Consider the following 25012-nt stretch of genomic DNA (forward strand, 5'->3'; position numbering starts at 1 on the left):
CTTGCCCGCCCCCGGCAGCAAGTCCTGGCGCCTATTGGGGGGCCGGGATGATTGACGAGTGGCTAAAGGCCATTGGGGGCGGGACTTACGAGCAGGCATCGGAGCGGCGTGCGCAGAGGCACTGCATAGGCTTCTGGGGGATGTAGTTTTGCTGCTCCTCCTGGAGTCCCTCAGGCTTTGGCTGCCAGCACTTCTGGTTTTACAGGTTTTAAAAACGAGGTCTAGGTCACATCAGCTTTAAACAGTGATAATGGGGCTCCAACCCAAAAGAAGTGCCATGGTGGGTCGCACCGGAGTCCATGGAGCCCAGCATTGTCTCTGACTGTGGTCACAAAGACCAGGCAGACCCCCAATCATTGATCTATTTATCGAATCTGATGATGTCACCGTGAATTCACTGTCACATCACCACCAAAACCGTAATATATCCTCCAAAAGATAAATGACCCTTCCTATTAGTTTGATTTGATCTGACACTCCATTAAGCTAAGAGATAGCACACTTAAAACAAATCAAAGTATTTTTTTCCTCAGTGCACACATATACTGTGGAATTTGGGGCCAGAAGATGTGGTGGAAGGAATTAGGAGAGCTGTGTTTAAAAAAGATTTAGACAAGTTCCTGAAGAAAAGTCCATAATCCGTTAGCCATGCAGACTTGGGAAAGCCATGGCTTATCCCTGCTTATGTACAAGAATTGATCCATTCTTTGAGATCCTGGACTGGTCACTGGCAGAGAGAGATAAGACGCTGGGCTTGGTTTGACCCAGGATGGCATTTCTTACCTCTTACTGCTTTAATTTGTTTGCTATTACTTCTCAAACATTTGACCGTGGTCTCTGTCTGATGCATGAAGGGGGTAAATTAGCTGGGGGAGATACAGAAGAAAGAGGCAATGAACAGGCAGGCAGGGTGTGGAAACTAAGTGAGAAACATTATAATCCAGGCTACTGCCAATATTTTGTACCCACCTCTGGCCTTCAACCTCATGCATCTGCCAAAGTGGACTTTGGCCTTGAAAGCTCTTGCCTCAATAAATGGGTGAGTCTATAAGGTGCCGCCTGCCTCTAACTCTGCTACCCCTTCTCAATAGCTAAAAGAGGGTGCCACTGGCACATCATCCTCTCCCTCAGCTCACAATCACAGGGAATACCATCTGTCTCTTATCCCCCACAATCACGGTTAGTGATATTCTATACACAAAAGGAGTGGGAAAAGGAGAAAAGTAACATCAGACTGAGGATTAAGCCTTCAGGGCCTGAGGAGAGTGCGCCGATAGCTCCAGCCCTCTCCCTTCCTCTCTCCCTGGTGTCTCCTCCATGCCATTTTCCAAACATTATCTTAGTTTTCATTCTGATTTAGTTTTGTTTGTTTCCTATTAGCAGAACTATACCAGAAACTGAATGGGGAGAGAGAGCATCCCGTTTACTTTCCTTTTAACCCCATAGCCCTCGGCCTCTCAAAACCCCTTAAGAGGATAAAACTCAGATTTTTTCCTCACAGTGCAGTGCATTAATAAAGATTAAGCCTCTGGTCCTGAAAATAACTTGGTCTCTGCTTCGTAAAACATTCAGATCCTCCACCCCTATCTTTCCCTACTATCTGCATGTCAGCTGGTTAAAAAAAAACCCAAAACAAAAGAAACAACCCAAGATGGCCGATTCATCACCTAAAAAGTCTAGATTTTTCATCAAGTACCCACTGCTTCACATCCTCATCAGTATTTTCTTTGAGACGTCTTTCAAATACATTCATACAATTCTGTACCTATAAGTGAAAGGGTAGCTGGACACTGAGCACCCAGGGAATGGCTTCAGCACCCAAATCCTAGACACTGGGGCCTAGATTTCTGGCTTCTGCCAATTCTAAATTAGCACCTGTGACCAGCAAACTAAGCCTTCCCATCTATCCCGTGCCCCCAACAAGAAAGGTCATTCGCTAAGGACATCACAGTTTCCCACACAAGAAGGGGAACTGTGATATCATCAGCAGAGGCCAGGGTCTCCCCCACAGCATTCTGGGACATGAAGTCCAGCCCTCCCTAGGCAAGAACCACCACAAAATAAGAGTCAGGTGTTCCCGACACGCCCCCATCGGGAACCACTTGGAGAAGAGCGTGCATGATGTGTCAAGTTGCCCCATTTGCCAAAAAAATTGCCCTCGAGGACCTTAAAGGTGATGCTTAAACCATCATACAAAAAATATATTTTATTCCTTCTTGTGAAGAAAGACAACATCGGATAGAGAGTGAATTTATTTGGGTTCGATTCCACTTTTTAAATTAAATGTTTTACATTAGTTGGTGCTCTGAGTAGAGATGACAGTAACGCGCTTCAAGGATCCATTTTGGCACCATTGACGTCCGTGCTTCCCATCGACTGCTCCAGCCAAACCAAAAAATATAATTTGCAGTTGTGTAGAGAGGAAAGTCACTTCCTGATCAACCACAAGACAGTAAGACAACTTGGTTTTCAAGGCTGGGAAAGCTTCTCACCGCTAGGAGTTGAGGAAAGTGGTTTCACACAAAAAGTTTTCGCATCTTCTTCGCCATCTCTGTATCGCGCTCCCGCGCCTTCTCCGCCAGTCGCCTCAGCTCCCGCCTCGCCGCGGCGTTCCCCGGCTCCAGCCGCAGCACCTCCTGCAGGTCCACGCCCGCCTTCTCCAGCTCGTTCAGGGCGGCGTGGGCCACCGCGCGGCGGTACAGCGCCTTGACGGCGCACGGCTCCCTCTCCAGCGCCTTGTCGCAGTTGTGGGCGGCGTTCTCGTGCTGGCCCAGGCGTAGCTGGCAGGCGGCCAGGTTGGCGTGCAGCGCCATCTTGGTTCGGCCGTACTCCTCCCCCACCTCCGGCGGGACGGCGGTCGCCACGGAGACCAGGAGCCGCAGCGCCCGGCCGTAGCGTCGCGCAGCCCCCCAGGCGTTGCCCTGCCGGAAGCTCTGGGTTCCCCGCTCCTTGTCGCGCAGGGCCAGGCTCCACTTCTCCTCAAATGTCATTTCCCACGAATCCCTGCCGGGGGTGAAGCCCGCCAGGCCGAGGGTGAAAGCGCAGCCGGGACTGTATCGCGTTGGGCAGGCCCGGACTCGGCACACCTCCCCGTCCAGCATGGTCTCCAGGCACTGGTCCAGCACAGCGTCCCAGGGCACGTCACCCTCCCCCAGGGTCAGCTCTGTCCACTCGCCGGTTGCGCACCGGAATGCCCCTTCCCCTGCAGGTGCCCCGCCGGCTTCCAGGTCAAGGTGCACATGGCACAGCGAGCCTTCCTTGGGTTTCTCCACCCCGGTGCCCTGCACCAGGACCGTCTTCATGAAAGTGCCATCTGGGCTGACCCAGGGGCTGGGGTCGTCAGGGCAAAGGTCACTCATTTCAAACTGGCTGTCAGCTCGGTCTCCGGCCTCGTGTTTGGACATTCTCGCCTCAATGAGATGATCCCCCTGGGAGGGATTTTTTGGGCATGGCGAAGATGCAAACGCAGAAATTTCTAAAAACACCACCACCACGATTCTTCAACCCTGGAACCTACTGTAGGAAGTATCAGAAAACTCAATCGTGGGTTTTGGGTTTTTTTTCCAAACTTGCACCCTTCAACAGAAAGTTATAGAAACTATGATCACACAACTCAGTCCTGGAGGCTTCCGTGGAAGATTCTGGATGCTTCGCCCGGTGCCTCGCTGCAGATCAGGAAACTTCAGACGCATCTGAGGGAAATCAAAGAAGTGAATTCACATAAACATTACACACAACCCTTCCTCACCTCCCCCTCTCCCAGAATCCAGCAGAACAATTTAAGATTTAATCAGTTTCACCACCGCAGAAGCAGCTAAAGCAGGAGCCAAAAAATTCCCACAAAAAAAACAGCTTTATAAACCTTAAAATATCATCTTGATTTTTCAGAAAGATGTTAAATCTGCTGGTTTTTACCTCTAAGTCAAGTGATTTAAACACAAATTTCTGTTATTTTTAAGGTTCGAAGTTTCCTCATACTGCTTTTGGCCTCCAGCTCAGCTAGAACCAAGACAGAGATCCAGCCCCATGATGAACCTTTATTCACAGTTACCCAGGAATTCCCCCGTTTTCTATCCCCTTTCCAATTGACCTTAATCCAATCACTGCGGCAGCCAGGGCCCACGCACTGAGGGGTTCCTGCCTGACCTAAATCTGGCCACTAGGGCTCGCTATTGCACAATGATTAAAACATCCTCTCCTTCAGAGATGGTTGGTGGGGGGACAAAGCAGAGCCTCTCTCAGCCCCAGCAGCATCTCCAGACCCATCCAGCCCGAGGAAGCGGAAAACCTGGGACCGGAACCAGGCTCTGGTCACGCTTCACATGCACCATTTCCACTGTGCCGACCCTGGGCTTGGAAACTTGAAGAGTGGTCAAGTGATTTGAAATCAAGATTCAGTGCAAAATCAGGAATTCAGGCTGCAAAAATCAAATGCACCCATACACAAGGTGCACCCCACTAGGACAGAGACCTCGAGGTGATAGTGCCCGAGGACCTGAAGGGAGCAATGCAACAAGGTGGCATGGGATACTGGGATGTATAAATATGCAATAAAGTGCGCCCAGCCTAGTGCACAGGTTAACGAGTGACTGGACGCACATTTTGGATGTGAAGAGGAACCACAATCAACAGTACATCTACTGCTTGTGTTGATGAAGAATTTTTAAAGAATGTAACAGTTCGATCAAAAAAAACATTTTCTGGACGCACGGTATACACGCTCCAGGCCGATTTCGCCCTTTGCTATCGTGCGTGTATACTGTGCGTCCAGGAAAAGGTTATAATGGATTTATTTCATTAATGCTCTAGTTGACAGTGTTCTCTATGGTTCGTATCGAGCGCCCGTAGTAATAAGCCCACAGCCACCTCTCCTGGGAGTTAGGGACGCACAATTTCTCCCTAGCGCGTCCTTTGTAACGCAGCAGCTCATTTTAACATAGCATGGGGCACCCAGGAGAGGTGGCTATGTGCACGGTAGGAAAACGGGTGCTCGATACCGGCTCCTGTTTTACCGCACATCTAACTGCATCGGCCTGAGAGAGGCAGTAATGCCCCCCCCCCCCCGTACAGGGTGTTAGGAAGCAAACTCCCGGAGTACCGTGCCCAGTCCTGAAGGCCATAGCTCTGGAAGGAGACAGACAAGCCAGCGACAGCCCAGATCGCGACCACCAAAACAGTGATGATTAAGGATCTAAATATGTGTGTTCCATAGAGGAGGGGAGGGATATGATACATACATTCAAATATCTCAAAGACATAAATCAGGGGGGTCGGTGCCTGATCTGAGGGAGGCCAATGAAGGGGGGGGGGGGGGGAGAGAGGGAGGGAGTCACCCTGAAGCTCTGAACTGAGGGGAAGGGGAAGAGGGCCACTGCCACCACCGGAGCTTCGATGAGCCAGGACCCACATCCAAAAATATTTCTTCGGGGAAAGGGTGGTGGGTGCCTGAAACCTCCATCTGGGGGAAGTGGCAAAAATAAAAAAAAAAGTCCCATAATTCAGGAAAGCCTGGAATAGGCAGACAGGATCTCTACACGCGAAGAAGTGAGGGGAAAAGCCAGAGATAGACCTGGAGTCTCCTGTGCTTACTGGTCTGTGTTTCTGTGGATTTATTTTTTTTTTTTTTAAACATGTTGCAGTCACATCGGTACACACAACATAAGAACTTGCCATGCTGGGTCAGACCAAGGGTCCATCAAGCCCAGCATCCGGTTTCCAACAGAGGCCAAACCAGGCCACAAGAACCTGGCAATTACCCAAACACCAAGAAGATCCCCTGCTACTGATGCAATTAATAGCAGAGGCCATTCCCCAAGTTAGCGCTCCCCTCCACCATGCCGTGCCTCACCTTCTCCACATCCCGCTCCGTGGCCGGGCCGGGGTGGGGTGGGGTAGGGGGAGCTGCAGAAAGTGCACGCAGCCCCATGCATCACTTATACAAAGCGAAGATCTCGCACACCCCAGGCACCATGCATGCAGGCTCGCACGTTACAGGCACCCACCGTGCAAGCACAGAAATCGCCCGCAGAGGCACCGCGTGCAAATTATTAATTATACGTCCACTCTGCAAGCTCACAGCATGCAGACATAGCAATCACACTTTACACTTACGTGCACCGCATGCAAACACACCCCGCGGCGGCAAACCCTGAAAGCATCCCCTATATGCACAGGAGTATTTTCGGCCTTTCACCGACGTCACTTCCTTGGCGACAGACGCACCTTCCTTCCCAGGCTCTGCCCCACCTCCCTAGCGACCGCCCGGGCTCACGTCCCCGGTCCCCTCGCCAGCATGGCAAGGACTACAGGTCCCAGCATGCACTGCGGTGAAAACGGCCTTTCCTGAGCCCGGGGCCGGATTGCACTTGTCAAGAAGATTGCAGAAAATCCTGAACAACAAACAAACAAACACCCCCCCCCCCTTCAAATAAAGAGGAAAAACTTTTTTTTTTCCAGGCTCCTGAGCCCTGCAGCAGCCGCAGAGAGGGCAGGAAGGACTGAAGGGGGGAGAGGGGCACCTGAGCCCCAGCCCGGGGGAAAGAGGACCCCCACCCCAGGGCCCTTTGGCCTGTATCCTGCCACTGAACTGACCCCAGGAAAAGCCGCTTTTAATGGCATGCGTTGACCTCCCCCCTATAGTTTATATTTTTTTTTAGGGAGGGAAACCAGGGCTGGATCAGTCTGTGCTGAATAAACCTGGTCAGAGCAGGGCCGCATACCCCGCTGCACTCATTCCCGGAGTTATCTGAGGGTCAGGAGGAAAGAAAAAAAAAAAACGCAAAAGGCCAGAAAGCGAGAGGGGAAGAACTACAAATCCCAGAACTCCTTGGCCCAGTGGCTCCGCCCCCCTCCCGGATACTTACATGACAGTCCCTGTGTTAACTGGGGTGTGGTAAAGGCAAACAAGAGAGCGAGACGGGAGACTGGCAAAGCCCTGCAGATCTACTGCTGTAGCAACATGGTCTGATTAATCATAAATGGTGAGAATTAGTGCCATAGCAGTTTCATTATGATGTCATGATTGATTTTATGGGGGGGGGGGGGGGGGGGAATGAGAGGAAGACGATTTGAGGGGCCCAGAGGAAAGTATTTATTTATTTATTTACTTATTTATTTTTATTTCCTGAGTCGATCAACATGGCAGGCGCTGTTGTCTTCTTCTTCCAGCCAATGGGGGAGCCTCCTTTCCATACAGATGTTCTCTTATTTCTGTAAGGGTTTCTTGCTCAGAGGAGGGACGACTGCAGAAGAGGCCGGTTGTTTTTTTTTGAGGAGGGGGGGGAAGGGGTTTGGCTCCTCTGTGCCCCTCCAAAAGCTGTCGGGCTAGCAGTTTTTTTAAGCTGGCATCTACAACAAACGTATGAATGGGGATCGCCCCCAGGCCCTCTCTGCATTCATTATAAGAGCACCGCTTGCCTGCCTTCTCGGGATCCCAGGAGGGCTTTGATTTGGGGGGACCCAGTTTTTATTAGGCTAAGGAGGTACGGCCACTGACCCATCTCCTCCCAAAACTCCAGTCACAGGTTTTTCAGGACTGTCTTTTATTTAAAGACGAGACCAGTGTTTTCCTGGACTATTTTTGTACCTTTTGAGGGTCCTTGACTTCTTCGCCTTCTGCCGTTTAAAAGTGCGGAGAACCAGGCCACCCTCTGCTTTCTTTCCTCCCCATTCCTAAGTCGCTCCATGGATCTTTCATCCAATAATTCTGTATCTCTCCCTCTCTCTCCCCCCCCCCCCCCCCCCCCCCCCCTCACAGCCTGCCGCTATGTGGCCCGGAAGATCTCTTCCAGCCATCAGAGACGGGAGGCAGAGGAGGCATCCTCAGCTATAAAAACATCCTACGGTCTGGCAAAAGGTGAGTCTTGTACCCCTCCCCACTCCCGATATCCTCAGCGTCCTGGGCCCTGTGCCCCCCCCCCCCCCCGAGACTGCCACCCTTTCTCCGCAACCCCTAATCAGCCCGGATCGGCAGGGGCCAGCTGCTCCCCAGTTTGGGCGACAGGCGTGGTACCCACTCAGGCTTAGGGATGCCTTGCGAATCAGGCTGCAGGCCTGCAGGAAGGAACCAGGGGTGTACAATATTTTATTTAGAACAAGCAGAAGCCTAAAGGTTTCTCCGCACGTGGAACGCAAGCTGGATTTTGTCTGGAAGCATTCTATGTTTTTTTCAAAGTCCTTTACCTTCTTATTCCTGTTCTCCTCCCTCCCACCCTGCCCCCTTCCTTCCAAGTATCCATCCTGCCCTCTCCATCTCAACCATTCCCTCTTATCCATCCACCCACCCTCTGACACAGACAGTAATGTACGTATATAAATATTTTTTTGTAGGTGAGAGGAGAGCAGTGATGAACGAGCCGGCACTGCTAGGGTCGGCGCCATCTGATCCCGTGCCGGGGCCACGGTCGGAGCAGGCCATCCAGAGCTGCGGCGCCCGAAGTTAAAAGGTCGCCGGGCAGGGTGGTGGGTAACTCCATCCTGCCCCCTTCGTCCACCGTCCTGTCTCACGCTCTCCCTTCTCTGACCACAGCATGAAAAACGTTTTTTGTTTTTTGTGTCCCCCCAACGGCGAGAGAATGAAGGCCTGGCTCAGCAACTCCCAGCCACCGGGGAATGAGCAGGCCGGAGGCAGGGGTTCACCGCTTGCTGTTGCAAACCAGTGCTTAAGAAAATAAAAGATATTTAAAACCCATCCAACGAGCGTGTCTGGTAAATTCATCGGAGCTCCTCAGCCTTCGTGCGAGCGTCCCGGGGGTGAAAAGCCCCGCTCCTGGGCCCCCAGCTGCTCCTAAGACAGGGCCGTGGTGTTCACCCTGGAGGAAGGTAACCAGCGTGGTCAGGGCAATCGGGGGGGAGGGGGGGGCAGGTGCCAAAGGAGCCATTTTTGTCCTGAGTGGTGTCCGCCAACAGGAACCCTGGAGTCTCTGGGGAACGGTCCCAGACGAAACGCCGTCCCAAAGTGCAACAGGCGATCAGGAATTACCCCCACGCGTAAGCATGAGCCACAGCCTTCTGACGACGGCCCCTCCCCTCCCCTGCAGCAACCCCCAACGTGAAGGTTGGGTTCGCCGCATAAGCCATGGGGGTTTGGGGAACAGGCCAAAGGAGGAAGCACGGGCGGAGGGTGGGCGAAACGCCTTTGAGGGGGGGGGGGGGGAGAAAGACGGTAGCAGAAGTCGGGAAAGCCCGGGACAGGCCCCAAGGATGGGAAGTGAAAGTGGGAGTAATCTCGGGCAGCCGCACCAGAGGTTGTCTGCCGTCAGATTAAAAAAACGGAAAAGCTCATTCTACGAATCCCACTGTCTCAAAAGCACCAGCTGCACCCGGAAAAAGGTACAGAGAAGGGCAGCAGAGAGGATCAGGGGGTCTGGAACAGGGCCCCTGGCAGGAGGGGTGAGGGGGCTCTGCAGCCTGGGGAAGAGACGCCGGTACGGTAGAGGTTATGCAAACTAAGAAAAATCAGAAACGCCCGGAGGTGCAGGACAGGGACCTAACAGGCACCACCCCCGTCCCGTTTCACGCCCTGTGCAGTTAACCTGTCGGACTCGCTTTCCGAGGGATAGGGTCGAAGCAATGGGGTGTGCCTGCCTTCAAAGAGAGGGAGTGAAGGAATTTAGGGAAGAGTTCAAGGCGCAGGATAGAACCAGGCCTGATTTTCAAAAGCATTTGTACACTTAAAACTGGATTTTGCACGTGTAAATGCACTTTACCCGTGAAAAAGTGTGGGCTTTTGAAAATTGCTACAACGTAGGGATGTGAATCGTGTCCTCGATCGTCTTAACGATCGATTTCGGCTGGGAGGGGGAGGGAATCGTATTGTTGCCGTTTGGGGGGGTAAAATATCGTGAAAAATCGTTAAAAATCGTTAAAAATCGAAAAATCGGCACACTAAAACCCCCTAAAACCCCCCCCCGACCCTTTAAATTATATCCCCCACCCTCCCGAACCCCCCCCCAAATAACTTAAATAACCTGCGGGTCCAGCGGCGGTCCGGAACGGCAGCGGTCCGGAACGGGCTCCTGCTCCTGCATCTTGTCGTCTTCAGCCGGCGCCATTTTCCAAAATGGCGCCGAAAATGGCGGCGGCCATAGACGAAAAAGATTGGACGGCAGGAGGTCCTTCCGGACCCCCGCTGGACTTTTGGCAAGTCTCGTGGGGGTCAGGAGGCCCCCCACAAGCTGGCCAAAAGTTCCTGGAGGTCCAGCGGGGGTCAGGGAGCGATTTCCCGCCGCGAATCGTTTTCGTACGGAAAATGGCGCCGGCAGGAGATCGACTGCAGGAGGTCGTTCAGCGAGGGTTCCGGCGCCTCGCTGAACGACCTGCAGTCGATCTCCTGCCGGCGCCATTTTCCGTACGAAAACGATTCGCGGCGGGAAATCGCTCCCTGACCCCCGCTGGACCTCCAGGAACTTTTGGCCAGCTTGTGGGGGGCCTCCTGACCCCCACGAGACTTGCCAAAAGTCCAGCGGGGGTCCGGAAGGACCTCCTGCCGTCCAATCTTTTTCGTCTATGGCCGCCGCCATTTTTCGGCGCCATTTTGGAAAATGGCGCCGGCTGAAGACGACAAGATGCAGGAGCAGGAGCCCGTTCCGGACCGCTGCCGTTCCGGACCGCCGCTGGACCCGCAGGTTATTTAAGTTATTTGGGGGGGGGTTCGGGAGGGTGGGGGATTTAATTTAAAGGGTCGGGGGTGGGTTTTAGGGGGTTTTAATGTGCCGGCTCACGATTCTAACGATTTATAACGATAAATCGTTAGAATCTGTATTGTATTGTGTTCCATAACGGTTTAAGACGATATTAAAATTATCGGACGATAATTTTAATCGTCCTAAAACGATTCACATCCCTACAACGTATGCCATTGAATTGTCCGTAGGTTTTACCCATGCTTACGGGGGTTAAACCTACTAAGGGCAACCTAAGACTGGAGCAGATGTGGCTAGTACCACAGCCCCAGCGGTGGCCAGGACGATGCCAGCAGCCAAGCCTTGCTCATGCGGCACAGGACGCCGCCCTGCCCTCCGGCTCTCCTCGTCCCGAAGGACGTCTTCCATCTTAAAAAGAAGACAGCCCCGGCGCCTTCTGATGACATCATCGGCAGTCCACTCTATAAGCTCCTTCCGAGAGCAGCTGATTCCCTCCGCCACGGGGTCTCCTGCCTGGTAGCAATGCACGTTGCTGAGGCATTCCTGTGTCTCCCGGCTTGTACCTATGCTCCCGATTCTCGACTCTGCCACCAGCCTTGCCGCCTCAAACCGTCTCGTCCAGGGTCTTCGTCCGCTTTCAGCCCGACTTCCGGATTCTGACCTTTTGCTTGGACCTGACCACGATTGCCCTCATGCCTGGACCTGACCTCGGTCTGTTTCTGACTCCTGCAGTCTGTTGCCTGTCCTGACCCCTTGGACTCTTCCTGACCAGACCATCCTGGGGACTCACCTAAGTCCTGCCGGCCACCAGAACCCCAAGGACTCAGCTTGTGGGCGAAGGAAGCTGGTATAGGTGAAGCTCTAGCTCGTCCCGCTGCAGGGCACAGTTCGCCAGCTGTCGGCCCCTCATGGGGCCGCCCGTGAGGCTACATTAACTTCGCCACAGCAGCAAGGGCTCACCCCCTTACGGCAATATGGCCGTAAAACAAGAAGCAAGCCAATTTAGTCAATGCAAGCTAAAAACATGACGGCAGACATGGAGCGTACAGCCAATCTCGTCTGCCTGTCCAGACCATTAATACAAATAATTAAGAGGTCCACAAGACCGGAGGAGACAAAAAAACAAAAACCGAAGGAACTGATAAGTAATTAGACAACAGCAAATCTGTAACGTCTGCCGGTGGAAGGCTTGCCCTGGGACTGGCAGCACTCCCCCGGGGACACGGACGGCCTGAAGGCCGCCATCAGGCTGCTGACCTCACCAGACCCCCGGCCTCCTAGGCGCGCGTGCGGCGCAGCGCCTTTTTGAAGATCCCGCGGTGGGAAACGGGGCTGCCGGCGGGCACCGGCGACATCACGTGACCGAGCGTGAAGGCCGCGCTCCCTAATCTCGCAGCCGCAGCAAAAAACGGGGTCCTCTTGCTTACTGCAGTGCGTGTTGCTCCAGCGTCCCGGATCCAGCCTTGTTCCTGTTCCTGCCTCGTCCAGCCTGCCCGGCTTTGCCCAGTCCGTCCTGCCTCCAGCAGCGCCCTGCCTCTGCCATTCACTCCGCCCGCCTCGGTACCGACCTCTGCCATGGACCTGGACTGCTCTTCTGCCTGCAGCCGGCCACTGACCTCTGCGTTGAACCTCGACTACGTCCTGCCCGCCGACCTGCCTCGACCCTCGCCCCCCGACTCTGGGAACTGCCTCACCACCGCCTGCCCTGACCTTGACCTATCCCTTCCTGATGGCCCCTGCGGGACTCTCGCCCGAGTGCAGGCCCTTGGAACCCAAAGGCTCAGCCAGCGGGGAGCGGGGCTGATAGAGGTGAAGGCGCGGCCTCGTCCCGGCCCTAGGAGTGTCAGTCAGGCGTGGGGCTAATAGGTTTGCCTTCCAAGCTGCGTCAACTACGCCGCCCCACAAAGGTCCCACCATCGTTACAAAATCCACCTTGAGGCTTCGCATGACAAGACGGCATTTGTGTGTTAATCTGATTTAAAAATTACAAATTAAGAGTAAATAAGCAAAATGGAGCTCAGCTCAGTTCATCAGGGATGGAGTCAGGCGCTGGAGCCACTATTTATTTATTTTTTTTTTTTAAAGAACTGAATTGGGTCCAAAAAAATCTTCTACACGACTCTGCACTCAGCGGGGTTATCGCAATGAAAATGTACAGCCCAGCTTGGAAACTGGAATACAAAGCCAGAAGCTCCCCCCCCCCCCCCCCCCACCCCGTCAGTCTGCGTCACGCGCAAGGCATCTGGGAAGAGCCTGACCCCTGGACAGTTCAAATTTTCAAACGTCCTTTACCCAGATCAATAGGAGGTCCAAAACCTCCCGCCCCAGGACCCTTAGGGGGGTCAGCGATGCCGGTAATTGTACCCACGGGAAAAGCAGGCAGGGTCAGAGGTCAGGGGAGGCAACACCGCACCTAGATTTTGCATTCTCAAAATTATATGCATTCGTTTTGCGAGGAAAAACGTATCACGGGGGGGGGGGGGGGGGACGACGACAAAAAACAGGTACAAACCTCCACCGTGCTCTCTCCCAAGGCAATTTTCAAAAGGGAAGGTAAGTGCAGATTTTCCCTTTGAGAAATGGTGCAAAAGTCCACAGGGAGAAGTAACTGCGGCCTTCGCAACCACCCACAGCCATTTGAATATTAGCCCCATAACCCCCCCCCCCCCCAAAAAAAAATATAAATTAGATTTTGAAAGAAAAGCTTCATAAGCCATTCCTTATCAGGCTCCAAAATGCACGTCGTCGTCAACAATTTAGGCAGGGAGGTGGAGGCACCAACAGAGGTCTTCAATCCCCGCCTAAGCGATACAGGCTTGTGCTGCAGGAGAAACGTGAAGAAGAGAAATAGGGGGCTGTGGCAAGATATTCCTGTGGCACGGACCCACCTTCAACCAGAAATCGATTTTTTGCAGGGAGGTGCTCTCGTTTTGAAAATGACGCAGAAGCAATCAACAACATCAGTCATTTCGTTTCATTTTCAACACGAAATGACAGAAACAAATGGAATTTCATTTTGTTTTCTGTTATAGCGCATGCTGAAATGAGATGAACAAAAAATGAAACAAAAAAAGCTTTCACTGCATGAAGCTAAACTATTTTATGCCTGAAATAGTATTTAACTGCATGCGTATTTCTAGAGCAGCAGAGAGAATTTCGAAAAATCTTCACGCTTTGCAAATTAACTAAATCACCTTGAACAAGTGCCATTGTAAAAGATGGGATAGTCTTCTGGTTCCAGCTGGCCACGTCTAGCGTAATAGAGCAAAATGTCCTTCTGTTGAGAGTCCGCTTTAACTTTCTAGAGTGAAAATATTCCCTTTCCTGGCTGGTGATTCAGGAAGAAGCTTTCTCTTTAAATCAAAGATGACATGCCGTGAAATCTCCATAGTAACCGTAGAAGAGGCCTACGGGAGCCTGTAATGCCGGCCCTCCAGGCGCAAAAGCCTTGGCAGCAGGTCATCGTTCTGCACCGTGCCCCACCGCCCTCGCTGTGGGTCCCTCTCTCCCAACCGCAGGGCTTTCCCCCAAAACTGCGGACCCCCCCTCGCCGCATGCCATCCTCGCCACACACGCGTGGAGTAGCACTTGAGCTTCCTGGAGCTGCCAAACAGGCAATACCTGTCTCCTGTGGCTTGCATGGCATCCTGAGATGGAAACAAGTCTAGGGAGGGGCCTTCAGATGTGTAGGCAGATCAAACAACAAACCAAAAATAGAAAAAGGAAAAAAAAAAAAGTAGGCCTGCGGGCGGGGGGCAAGCCTCTTTGACTGGTCCCCTTCGGCAGTGACCTGTGTCCTGGAGTGGACCTTTGAGGCAGGTGCCGATCCCCCCCTCCCCCGTTGACATAAGGATGGGAGGGGGCTAGACGCTCTCCTCAGAGCCAGACGAGCAGCAGCAGTCAACCACCGAGGGGGAGGCTTCTGAGGGCAGACGATCAACAGGCCCCGGAGCATCCAAGTAGTGTTCAGGCGCTCGTCTCCTTGCTCCACAGCTCTGTCCATGCACCTCGTTTCTTCCATGCAGCACCACCACCCCCACCGCTCAATCCTACACCGCACCTCCACCGGGGAAGCCTCAGTGTACAGGCAGGAGGCTGTACAGGGCTCGTAGATCCTTTAAGGTCGATGGATGCCCTCCACCCAGGACGTTGGCTCCGGAGATCCCTTGGAGAAGAAGCAGATGGGGTGAGAGGTGCCGACTCCTTACAGATAAACCATCAGCCAGATAAGGGACTCACTATCTGTTCTCGTTACCGTGGCATGGGGGCTTCCGGCAAATCTTGTGCCACCTGTGGAAGGGCTCGCGGCAACACACAGGGCTAGTGCGAGCCAGGCACGTTGACGACAAGCTGCTGGTCCTGAAAGCATGGGGACCTTTCTCCTCATCAAAGGCGAGATCATCTCGTTATTAAGACCGTTCATCTAGCACCACCGCACTTTAAATGTAGATCTGAAATGGGTGGGGAGAAGTAGCATTCAGCGCAAGGGCTTCTCTTACCCACAGTACAGCGCAGGCAGCAGCAGCACGCCCACGCTGCCCCGGCCCAGAACAGGCACAGCACAGGCAGCAACAGCATGCCCACGCCACCCCAGAACAGGCACAGCGCAGGCAGCAGCAGCACGCCCACGCCACCCCAGAACAGGCACAGTGCAGGCAGCGACACACACACACTGCTCCGGCACAGAACAGGCACAGTGCAGGCACCAACAGCATGCCCACGCCACCCCAGAACAGGCACAGCGCAGGCGGCAACAGCATGCCCACGCCACCCCAGAACAGGCACAGCGCAGGCGGCAACAGCATGCCCACGCCACCCCAGAACAGGCACAGCGCAGGCGGCAACAGCATGCCCACGCCACCCCAGAACAGGCACAGCGCAGGCGGCAACAGCATGCCCACGCCACCCCAGAACAGGCACAGCGCAGGCGGCAACAGCAGGCCCACGCCACCCCAGAACAGGCACAGCGCAGGCGGCAACAGCACGCCCACGCCACCCCAGAACAGGCACAGTGCAGGCGGCAACAGCACGCCCACGCCACCCCAGAACAGGCACAGTGCAGGCAGCGACACACACACACTGCTCCGGCACAGAACAGGCACAGTGCAGGTACCAACAGCATGCCCACGCCACCCCAGAACAGGCACAGCGCAGGCAGCAGCAGCACGCCCACGCCACCCCAGAACAGGCACAGTGCAGGCAGCGACACACACACACTGCTCCGGCACAGAACAGGCACAGTGCAGGCACCAACAGCATGCCCACGCCACCCCAGAACAGGCACAGTGCAGGCGGCAACAGCATGCCCACGCCACCCCAGAACAGGCACAGTGCAGGCAGCGACACACACACACTGCTCCGGCACAGAACAGGCACAGTGCAGGCACCAACAGCATGCCCACGCCACCCCAGAACAGGCACAGCGCAGGCAGCAACAGCATGCCCACGCCACCCCAGAACAGGCACAGTGCAGGCAGCGACACACACACACTGCTCCGGCACAGAACAGGCACAGCGCAGGCACCAACAGCATGCCCACGCCACCCCAGAACAGGCACAGCGCAGGCAGCAACAGCATGCCCACGCCACCCCAGAACAGGCACAGTGCAGGCAGCAACAGCATGCCCACGCCACCCCAGAACAGGCACAGTGCAGGCAGCGACACACACACACTGCTCCGGCACAGAACAGGCACAGCGCAGGCAGCAATAGCATGCCCACGCCACCCCAGAACAGGCACAGTGCAGGCAGCGACACACACACACTGCTCCGGCACAGAACAGGCACAGTGCAGGCACCAACAGCATGCCCACGCCACCCCAGAACAGGCACAGCGCAGGCAGCAACAGCATGCCCACGCCACCCCAGAACAGGCACAGTGCAGGCACCAACAGCATGCCCACGCCACCCCAGAACAGGCACAGCGCAGGCAGCAACAGCACGCCCACGCCACCCCAGAACAGGCACAGCGCAGGCAGCAGCAGCACGTCCACGCCACCCCAGAACAGGCACAGCGCAGGCAGCAGCAGCACGTCCACGCCACCCCAGAACAGGCACAGTGCAGGCAGCAACAGCATGCCCACGCCACCCCAGAACAGGCACAGTGCAGGCAGCAACAGCATGCCCACGCCACCCCAGAACAGACACAGTGCAGGCAGCGACACACACACACTGCTCCGGCACAGAACAGGCACAGTGCAGGCACCAACAGCATGCCCACGCCACCCCAGAACAGGCACAGCGCAGGCAGCGACACACACACACTGCTCCGGCACAGAACAGGCACAGTGCAGGCAGCAACAGCATGCCCACGCCACCCCAGAACAGGCACAGCGCAGGCAGCAACAGACACACACACACACTGCTCCGGCACAGAACAGGCACAGCGCAGGCACCAACAGCATGCCCACGCTGCCCCAGAACAGGCACAGCAGTACAAACCTTGCGTGCACACACACACACACACACAGCTCCAGCATTGCCTCACATTGTCTCTCTCTGTAGCCCACGCCCTCTCTCTTGCTCGGTTCAGCTGTGCCTCATCTGGTCCCAAATATCTGTGCCACCAGTGAGGAGCAGGAGGGGCATCCAGTTGGGCAGAGCTGCCCCAAGACAGTCCAGGCTGGATGGTGTCGGGCTGGGCGCAGGGCTCGGTGTGGTAGGAGGGGGTGAGTGATTCTCCATATTTGTGGCCAGACCCCCTGGGGACGGGACGGGACGGGACGGGACGGGACGGGACGGGACGGGACGGGACGGGACGGGACGGGACGGGACGCCCCCCCCCCCCCACCCCCCGTTTCAGGAAAATCCTTAAAAGCAAAGTCTGGCCCTGAGAAACAGAGTTTAGAAGGGGCTTCTCTGCCTGTAAAAATGTTACGATAGGAACCAAAGCCCGGTGCCTGCGCACCACTGTAGCAAAGAAAGGGAAAGAAAACAGAGATATTTGAACACGCAACGCAAGAGAGTCTGCGCGCGGCTATAAAACGTGTTCCCTTCTTCTCTGCCCTCCTGGGGCGTCAGATCTGCTAATGCAAGAGCCCCCTTTATTTATTTATCACTTTTATAAGCCGTCAAATCTTAAAACAATCTTAAACAGTGTACAACGGTTAAAACAAAAACAATGGAGCATAAAATTACACACATATAAAACCCTTATATTAAATAAAAAACACAATTAAATTAAAATACAAGAGGTAAATAGCATCCCTCCTCCCCCTCCACAACACACACAGCCCAGGAGGAGGACACAACTGTCAAAAAGGCATCCGGGGGGGGGGGGGCGTGAGGAGCTGTCACAGCGGAAAGCACCTCCGACAAATCCCAGGAGGAATGGAGAGGGGGCGTCCAGGATGGATCGGGAAAAGGAGGAGAAAATGCCGCCAAGAAAGGGAGGGGCTCGCCAGGGCCGGTGCCAGGGGTGAGCGAGAAGGGCGACCACCCTGGGCGGCAAGTCGGGAGGGGGGGGGGGAGAGAGGAAGCCGAGGCACCGCATCACCCCTTTTGAGTCAGCCCGGGGCACGGTTTAGTCCAGCGACTGCCCCCATGCTCGCCACTCAACCCCCCCCCCCCCCAAGAAAAAAAAAAGTAAACAGGAGGAGCATCTGATACCCTTTTTTTTTTTGGATAGCATCCACTTAATGTCACGCACCGCATAATCTCACCTCCTATTTATTGCCAAGTCTGGTTAAACGTCATATCCAAAAGTTAAACATCGCGTGCCGTACGGCGTCACGCCATCGACGCACACGCCCCCCCCCCCCGGGGGGGCGTGTGCGCTCCCTTCTGCGACCACTTCTTCCACTACCACTCCACACGGACACTCGCCTGCGGTGAGCAACTTAAAGTGCTGTCTACTCTGTGCCTCTATCCTGTTTAACATTGTGTACCATGTTGTTACATTGTGTACCATATTGCTACTAACCGTAATCTGCTGATATTCACACAGCCAAAACTTGCTGACCTACTCTTCTACCAGGCCCCCCCCCTTTTCCCCCTGTACCTCCCTTGCCACCTGACTTTTAAGGTACCTTTTAAGGTACCTACCATCCTCCTACGCCTACCACTCCTACCTGACTACCAAGGGCCCCTACCAAGGGCACCAACATGGCTGCTTACCCAATCCCTCGCATCCATTACCCTCACTCTAGACTACCTCCCCCTCCCCTCCTTCCCCGCCACCCAGCCTCCCGCCGAAAATCCCTTATCCCCATCCTCACCTCACCCCTGACTCAGCTCCTTGGTCTCACCACCGTCTCCATCATACTCATGAATGCCCAATCCATATCTAAAAAGACACTAATCCTCAATGACATGCTTACAGACTGCACCCCAGACATCTGTGCAGTTACAGAAACATGGCTCAAAGAATCAGATACCGTCCTCATAAACCAACTCCCATCCTCCCTCTATGACATCTTCCCCATCCACCGACCTAAAAAAAGAGGTGGAGGAATTCTCCTAGCAGCCAAGAAACATCTTAACCTTAAACTCATCAGTATAGCAGCCCCACCCAAACTTGAAATCGGCCTCTTTAAAGCAGATACCCTCCAATTATGTCTAGTTTATGCCCCCCCTACCATCCTCGAGTCCAATCCTTCCCCCCTAATTGAATTTTTTATAGAATGGATAAATACAGATACACCTTCCATCATTCTTGGAGATTTTAATCTCCACGTTAACTCACACCCTCCTACTGCATCCTGCGAAAATTTCATTCAATCCCTCCTTGCCTTAGGCTTCCGACAAATTATAGCATCGCCAACTCATAAAGCTGGTCACACGTTGGACCTAATGTTTATTAACTCCAATTTCCAAACCGCCAACCCACCCACCTGCACCCCAGTGCCCTGGTCTGACCACTACCTCATTGAAAGCCGTCTCACTTTGAAGAAACCCCTCCCAACTAACCATTCTGCTCAAACCACCATCATTTCCAGAAAAACCTGCCCTAGCGACGAACTAACCGATGCACTAGCCTCATCCCTACCAAGGCTTATCTGCTCAGACCCAGACACAGCCCTAGCATCCTGGCATAGCCTCACAGAAGACATTGCCAACAAGTTATGCCCAATCACCGAACGTATCATAAACACCGCAGCAAAACCCTCTAAGCCATGGTACACCCAGGAACTAAAAACCCTAAAAGCCAATCTCAGACAAAAAGAAAGAAAATGGCGTAAGGACCCAACCCCGCAACATTCCTCCATCTACAAAACAGCCTTACACACATATAGGCAGTCTACTCTCAAACACAAGCGAGACTTTTATGGTAAAAAAATTCATGACTATAATTTCAACCCCAAAGTTCTTTTCTCCTACGTCGCCAGCCTCACCACCCCTGTCCTCCCCACTATCCCAGATTCCGAGGCCGTGGCCAAATGTGAAGAACTGGCCAATTATTTCAAAAACAAAATCTCCAACCTTCTCTCCAGATTTTCCCCCACCAACCCGTCCCCCCCTACTAACCCACCCTTGATCCCCTCCCTGTCCCAACCTTCAATGGCCACAATGGATCTTACCTCCTCTAAAGAAATTACAGGCCTCCTCCGAAAACTTAAACCTGCCTCTCATCCCAACGACACCATTCCCACCAAAGCGCTAATAGCCATTCCCAACAGCATATCCAGCACCATAGCTGAGATTATCAACTGCTCCATCGCCCACGGGATAGTCCCAGATTCCCTCAAACACGCTGTTGTCAAACCCCTCCTCAAGAAACCCTCTCTAGACCCCAAAGACCCTTCCAACTTCCGCCCCATTTCCAATCTCCCTTTTATCTCCAAACTTATGGAAAAGGTGGTAAATTCACAACTCATGGACTACCTAGAAAACCATGATATTCTCCATGTCTCCCAATTTGGATTCAGGAAGCACTTCAACACTGAATCCTTACTGCTCTCCCTCACTGACTATCTCCTCAGAGGTCTGGGACAAGGCCACAGTTACCTCCTCGCCCTTCTTGACATCTCAGCGGCCTTTGACACCATCAGCCACCACCACCTCCTGACACGGCTAGAAAGCATCGGCATCTCAGGAATAGCTCTTGCTTGGTTCAAATCCTATCTCTCTAACAGAAAGTTCTCTGTGAAAATTGGAAACAACCTATCTGCCTCATACCCCCTACAACAAGGAGTCCCGCAAGGCTCATCACTCTCATCTACCCTATTCAACATTTACCTCACTCCCCTCTGCCACCTCCTCACTGACCTTAAACTCAAATTCTACCTTTATGCTGATGATGTACAGATCATCATTCCCATTCACAACTCCATATCTGACGCCCTCGAGCACTGGGAAAAGTGCCTTGCAGCCATCAACGCCCTCCTCACCAACCTTCAGCTTGCTCTCAACACCAACAAAACGGAACTCCTTCACATCTCCTCGCACCCCCCTGACCTCCTACCTAACGACCCTAAACTTAACCTCCTCACAGCTCAACCCTCCGTTAGAGACCTCGGAGTCCTTCTTGATCCCAACCTAAGTATGAAACCTCACATCAACTCCATCCTCAAAACTGGCTTCTTCAAGCTAAATGTACTAAAGAAACTCAGACCCCTGCTCTACGCCCATGACCTCCGCACAGTGATCCAAGCTACCCTCACCTCCAAACTAGATTACTGTAATGCCCTCCTCTTAGGGCTCCCATTGTCTTCTATCAAACCCCTTCAACTTCTGCAAAATGCTACTGCAAGACTCATTACAAACACACGCAAACATGACCATATTACCCCCATCCTCAAGGATTTACATTGGCTCCCCATAATGTCCCGTATACACTACAAAACTCTGACCATAATTCACAAGTCCATTTACACCCCACAACTCCAACTGGCTCGACCTCCCTTTCACTGCCCCCTGTCCACCCGAGCCACCAGATCTACCAACAAAGGCACCCTACACGTTCAATCCTTGAAACAGGCACATCTCTCCTCCACCCGAGACCGTGCCATCTCTATTGCCGGGCCCATTCTCTGGAATACACTACCTGTCCACATGCGACTTGAACCCTGTGCATTTAAATTCAAAAAGAAATTAAAAACTCTCCTGTTCAACCATGCTTACACAGAATAACTCCCTCCACTCCCCCTCGCAGTCCCCTTTCAGGTAACCTCCTTATTAAGGAGACTTTCATTGTAAATTGTTTTGGTTATTACCTTCTTGTTCTCCTATCCTTCCTACTGCCTTTCTGTTCTTCCCCCCGCCCAGTTACATTCCCCTGTTGCAATGTATTTTCCAATCTTTCAGTTACTATGTGAACCGGTATGATGTCCCCACAAATACCGGTATATAAAAGTTTCTAAATAAATAAATAATTGGTCTGGTTCCCTAGGGCAGTGGTCCCCAACCCTGTCCTGGGGGCCCACCAGCCAGTCGGGATTTCAGTATCTCCACAATGAATATGCATGAGAGAAAATTTGCATACACTGCCTCCTTAACATGCAAATTTGTGGAGATCCTGAAAACCCGACTGGCTGGCGGGCCGCCAGGACAGGGTTGGGGACCACGGCCCTAGGGAACCCAGCACGAACTGATGACATCACGACGACTTCACCACCCAAACCGTGTGGCCGGCGTGACGTCATCAGCGGCAGGTGACAAGTCGGGCTCCAGCATTTACATTTTCGAAAGGGCAAACATCCAGTGGCCATTTCGCCTCAGTAAACTTTTTTTTTTGTTACTAAACTTCCACCCTCACCAGCCCAATATTCTGGTGGAACTCTGGCAGGACAAAAAAACCCCCCAAAAACTCACCTCTCCACCGTATTCGGGCTCTCCTCCTTACTCCCACGCCCTGCCGAAACTCCACTGGGCCCCGTTCCACCTGCGGCGTGGCGGTTCTCCCCTTAAAAGTCCACGGCGTGCGCGTTTATAAACGGGGGGCGGGGGGAGGGAGATGCGGGGGAACATGAATTGGCTGGCGCGTGTGCGTGCGCGGGGTGAGGGGCCTAGGCCCAGTCCTTATCCCCTTTCCGCGTGACGGTGTCCGTTTCCAGCTCGCACAGCGGGTTCTGGAGGACCGCCGAACACCCCCGCCCCCCTACCAGGTCGTCGACCCCCTAACCCCAGGTGCCCGGCGCTGGCATGGACGCTCAGCGGTATAAGTGAGGCCGAAGCGCACGTTGGCAGGTCTACTCCCTGTGCCGGAGTCTCCCCTCTGGTATTTCCAGCCCCTGCGCTCTCTGTATTTTGCCGGAGTCTCCCCTCTGGTATTTTCAGCCCCTGCGCTCTCTGCATTTTGCCGGAGTCTCCCCCCTGGTATTTCCAGCCCCTGCGCTCTCTGCATTTTGCCCAAGTCTCCCCCTGGTATTTCCAGCCCCTGCGCTCTCTGCATTTTGCCCAAGTCTCCCCCTGGTATTTCCAGCCCCTGCGCTCTCTGCATTTTGCCAAAATCTCTCCCTGGTATTTCCAGCCCCTGCGCTCTGCCCCTGGTATTTTCAGCCCCTGCGCTCTCTGCATTTTGCCGGAGTCTCCCCTCTGGTATTTCCAGCCCCTGCACTCTCTGCATTTTGCCGAAGTTTTCTTTGCTAGATCCCTTGGTCTGACCCAGCATGGCAATTTCTTATGTTCTTATGTATCATGTGCCTCTTCTCCCCCGCGTATCCATATTTAGGTCACTGAATACCTCAGTGGAAAGGTTATAACAGCAAAACAGCAGGAAAGACAAAGAGGCTTTTTATAAATGCTGGCAAATCAGAGCTTAGAATACCAGAACCGGTCCTGCTGGCCTGGGCCCACCTTGCAGAGACCGCTGGATGCTTCCTGCGCTCCCAAAACCAAACTCATTTTAAACTGAAATATTGACAGCCGGGATCGCGGCGCGCCTGGCACCTCGACCCCCACAAAGAATCCCACCCCCCTCGTTACCCCCCAAGCCTGTCCTATAAAGAGGCCACAACGGCAGGCGAAGACAAGGCTCTCTCCCCCCCCCCCCCCCTGCTGTCACCCACCTTCCAGGCTACCCCAGCTAGACGGGTCCCTTTAGGAAGGGGGGGGGGAGAAGGGGGATTGGTAAATATCATCTCCCCCCCCCCCTCCAAAAATAATAAGAGCCGTTCAGTGCTTTCTACTCTGAGAAGGAGAGCAGCGTAACGAGTCCCTTTCGACGGGGCACAGGGCGGTCATTAATTGTTCACAAAATAAAAAGGGAAAACCGGTAAGTATTTCTCACCCTCCGTGTGCGGAGGTCTCTCCGTCCGTCCGCTCCTGCCTCTCCTCCCTCACCCATTGTCGAGTCGCTTCTCCCCCCTTCCTCTCCCACCCTGCTCTCTCCTGCTGTAGCCCTCCATCCACCCCCCCCCCCCAACCCCAGCTCTCTCTCTTACCTCCTGCCGCTCTCACCCCATCTCCTTCCCCCCCCCCCATCTCATCCCCCACAACCTGCTTATTTCTGCCCCTCTGTCCCCTTCCGACACCGGCTCCAGCCTCCCAGCTCTCACCTCAGTGGGGCCCCCTTTGACTTATCTGATTGTCTGTAGCATCGTCTCTCCTGTCATCCCATAGTGTTTGGGGTTTTTCCTGGGGGGAGGGGGGGAGGCTCTCGCTCTGGACCCCCCCCCTGCTGCAGCCCATCTGACGGCCTCCAGAACCGAACACAAATTACTCCAGGCGAGGTCTCGGCCCCGACCCGTACAGAGGCAGCGTCGCTTCCTTCCCCCCCCCCCCACCGCTCTGTAGCGCTGTGTAAAGTGCGAAAAGCGGAATATAAAATGTAAACGAATAAATCATCCAACAGCAACGCACTAAGCCGTCCGCATCGGCCTGGGCGTGGTGGACGTGCAGACGTCTCTCAGCCGACCTCTGCTGACACCCCCCCCCCCCCCCCCCCCCCCCCGAGTCTATCCGAACAAAGCCTGCTTCGTTGCCCCCGTCGTTCCTGAGCGGCATCCCGGCTTCCCTCCGCACCTATCCCGCAAGGTTTCTGGGATCGCCGGGCCCGGGTCTCCTGGCTCACGATGCGGACGGGGGCCCGGTGAAGGCAGCGAGGATTCAGAACGAGCAGGGCCCGAGCAGGGAGCGCTCGATGTGCTGACACAGGCAAGGCACAGCAGCCTCCCGCGCGTGGAGGGAGCACGACGTCCGCGGCAGCCGGCCGGCGCCCAGCAGCCCGGCGTAGCAGGCGCCATAGAGGGTGAGCAACCAGGACGCAGCCTCCTGCAGAAAAAGGGAGAGAGAGAGAGAGAGAGAGAAACGTGAATGGGTCGGCAGCGGGCCTTCACTTAATGAGAATAAGAGTGCGGAGGTTAAGGTCAGCTCCTCAGGCGAAGGCCTCTCTCGAGCCAGCCCGGAAGGCTGGAGATTCACCCCCGGTGGCCTGGATACCTGCGGCGTGCTCCGGGCACCAGCGACCACCACGGCGTGGGCTGGGGCCG

General features: G+C 54.2%; 1 protein-coding gene and 1 long non-coding RNA gene across 7 annotated transcripts; one reads left to right on the top strand and one right to left on the bottom strand.

Moving 5' to 3' along the window:
* Positions 1 to 2186: 2186 nt before the first annotated feature.
* On the bottom strand, positions 2187 to 24973 carry FKBPL (FKBP prolyl isomerase like). 6 transcript variants are annotated; one of them, XM_029585897.1, is made up of 3 exons: positions 24963 to 24973; positions 24546 to 24794; positions 2187 to 3692 (listed from the first exon to the last, which is right to left on the bottom strand). In XM_029585897.1, exon 3 carries the CDS (start codon positions 3402 to 3404, stop codon positions 2517 to 2519), a length of 888 nt encoding a protein of 295 aa, XP_029441757.1. In that variant the 5' UTR covers positions 3405 to 3692; positions 24546 to 24794; positions 24963 to 24973; the 3' UTR covers positions 2187 to 2516. The 6 variants fall into 6 exon arrangements, with proteins under 6 accessions (XP_029441757.1, XP_029441759.1, XP_029441760.1 ...); XM_029585899.1 differs by lacking the exons at positions 24546 to 24794; positions 24963 to 24973 and adding an exon at positions 6223 to 6413; XM_029585900.1 differs by lacking the exons at positions 24546 to 24794; positions 24963 to 24973 and adding an exon at positions 6133 to 6413.
* LOC115081440 lies at positions 6831 to 8689 on the top strand. Its single transcript, XR_003853802.1, has 3 exons — positions 6831 to 6980; positions 7757 to 7855; positions 8329 to 8689. It is a non-coding gene; the product is annotated as an uncharacterized LOC115081440 (long non-coding RNA).
* Positions 24974 to 25012: the final 39 nt, after the last annotated feature.

Source organism: Rhinatrema bivittatum, unplaced genomic scaffold, assembly GCF_901001135.1.
Source record: "Rhinatrema bivittatum unplaced genomic scaffold, aRhiBiv1.1, whole genome shotgun sequence".
NCBI lineage: Eukaryota > Metazoa > Chordata > Amphibia > Gymnophiona > Rhinatrematidae > Rhinatrema > Rhinatrema bivittatum.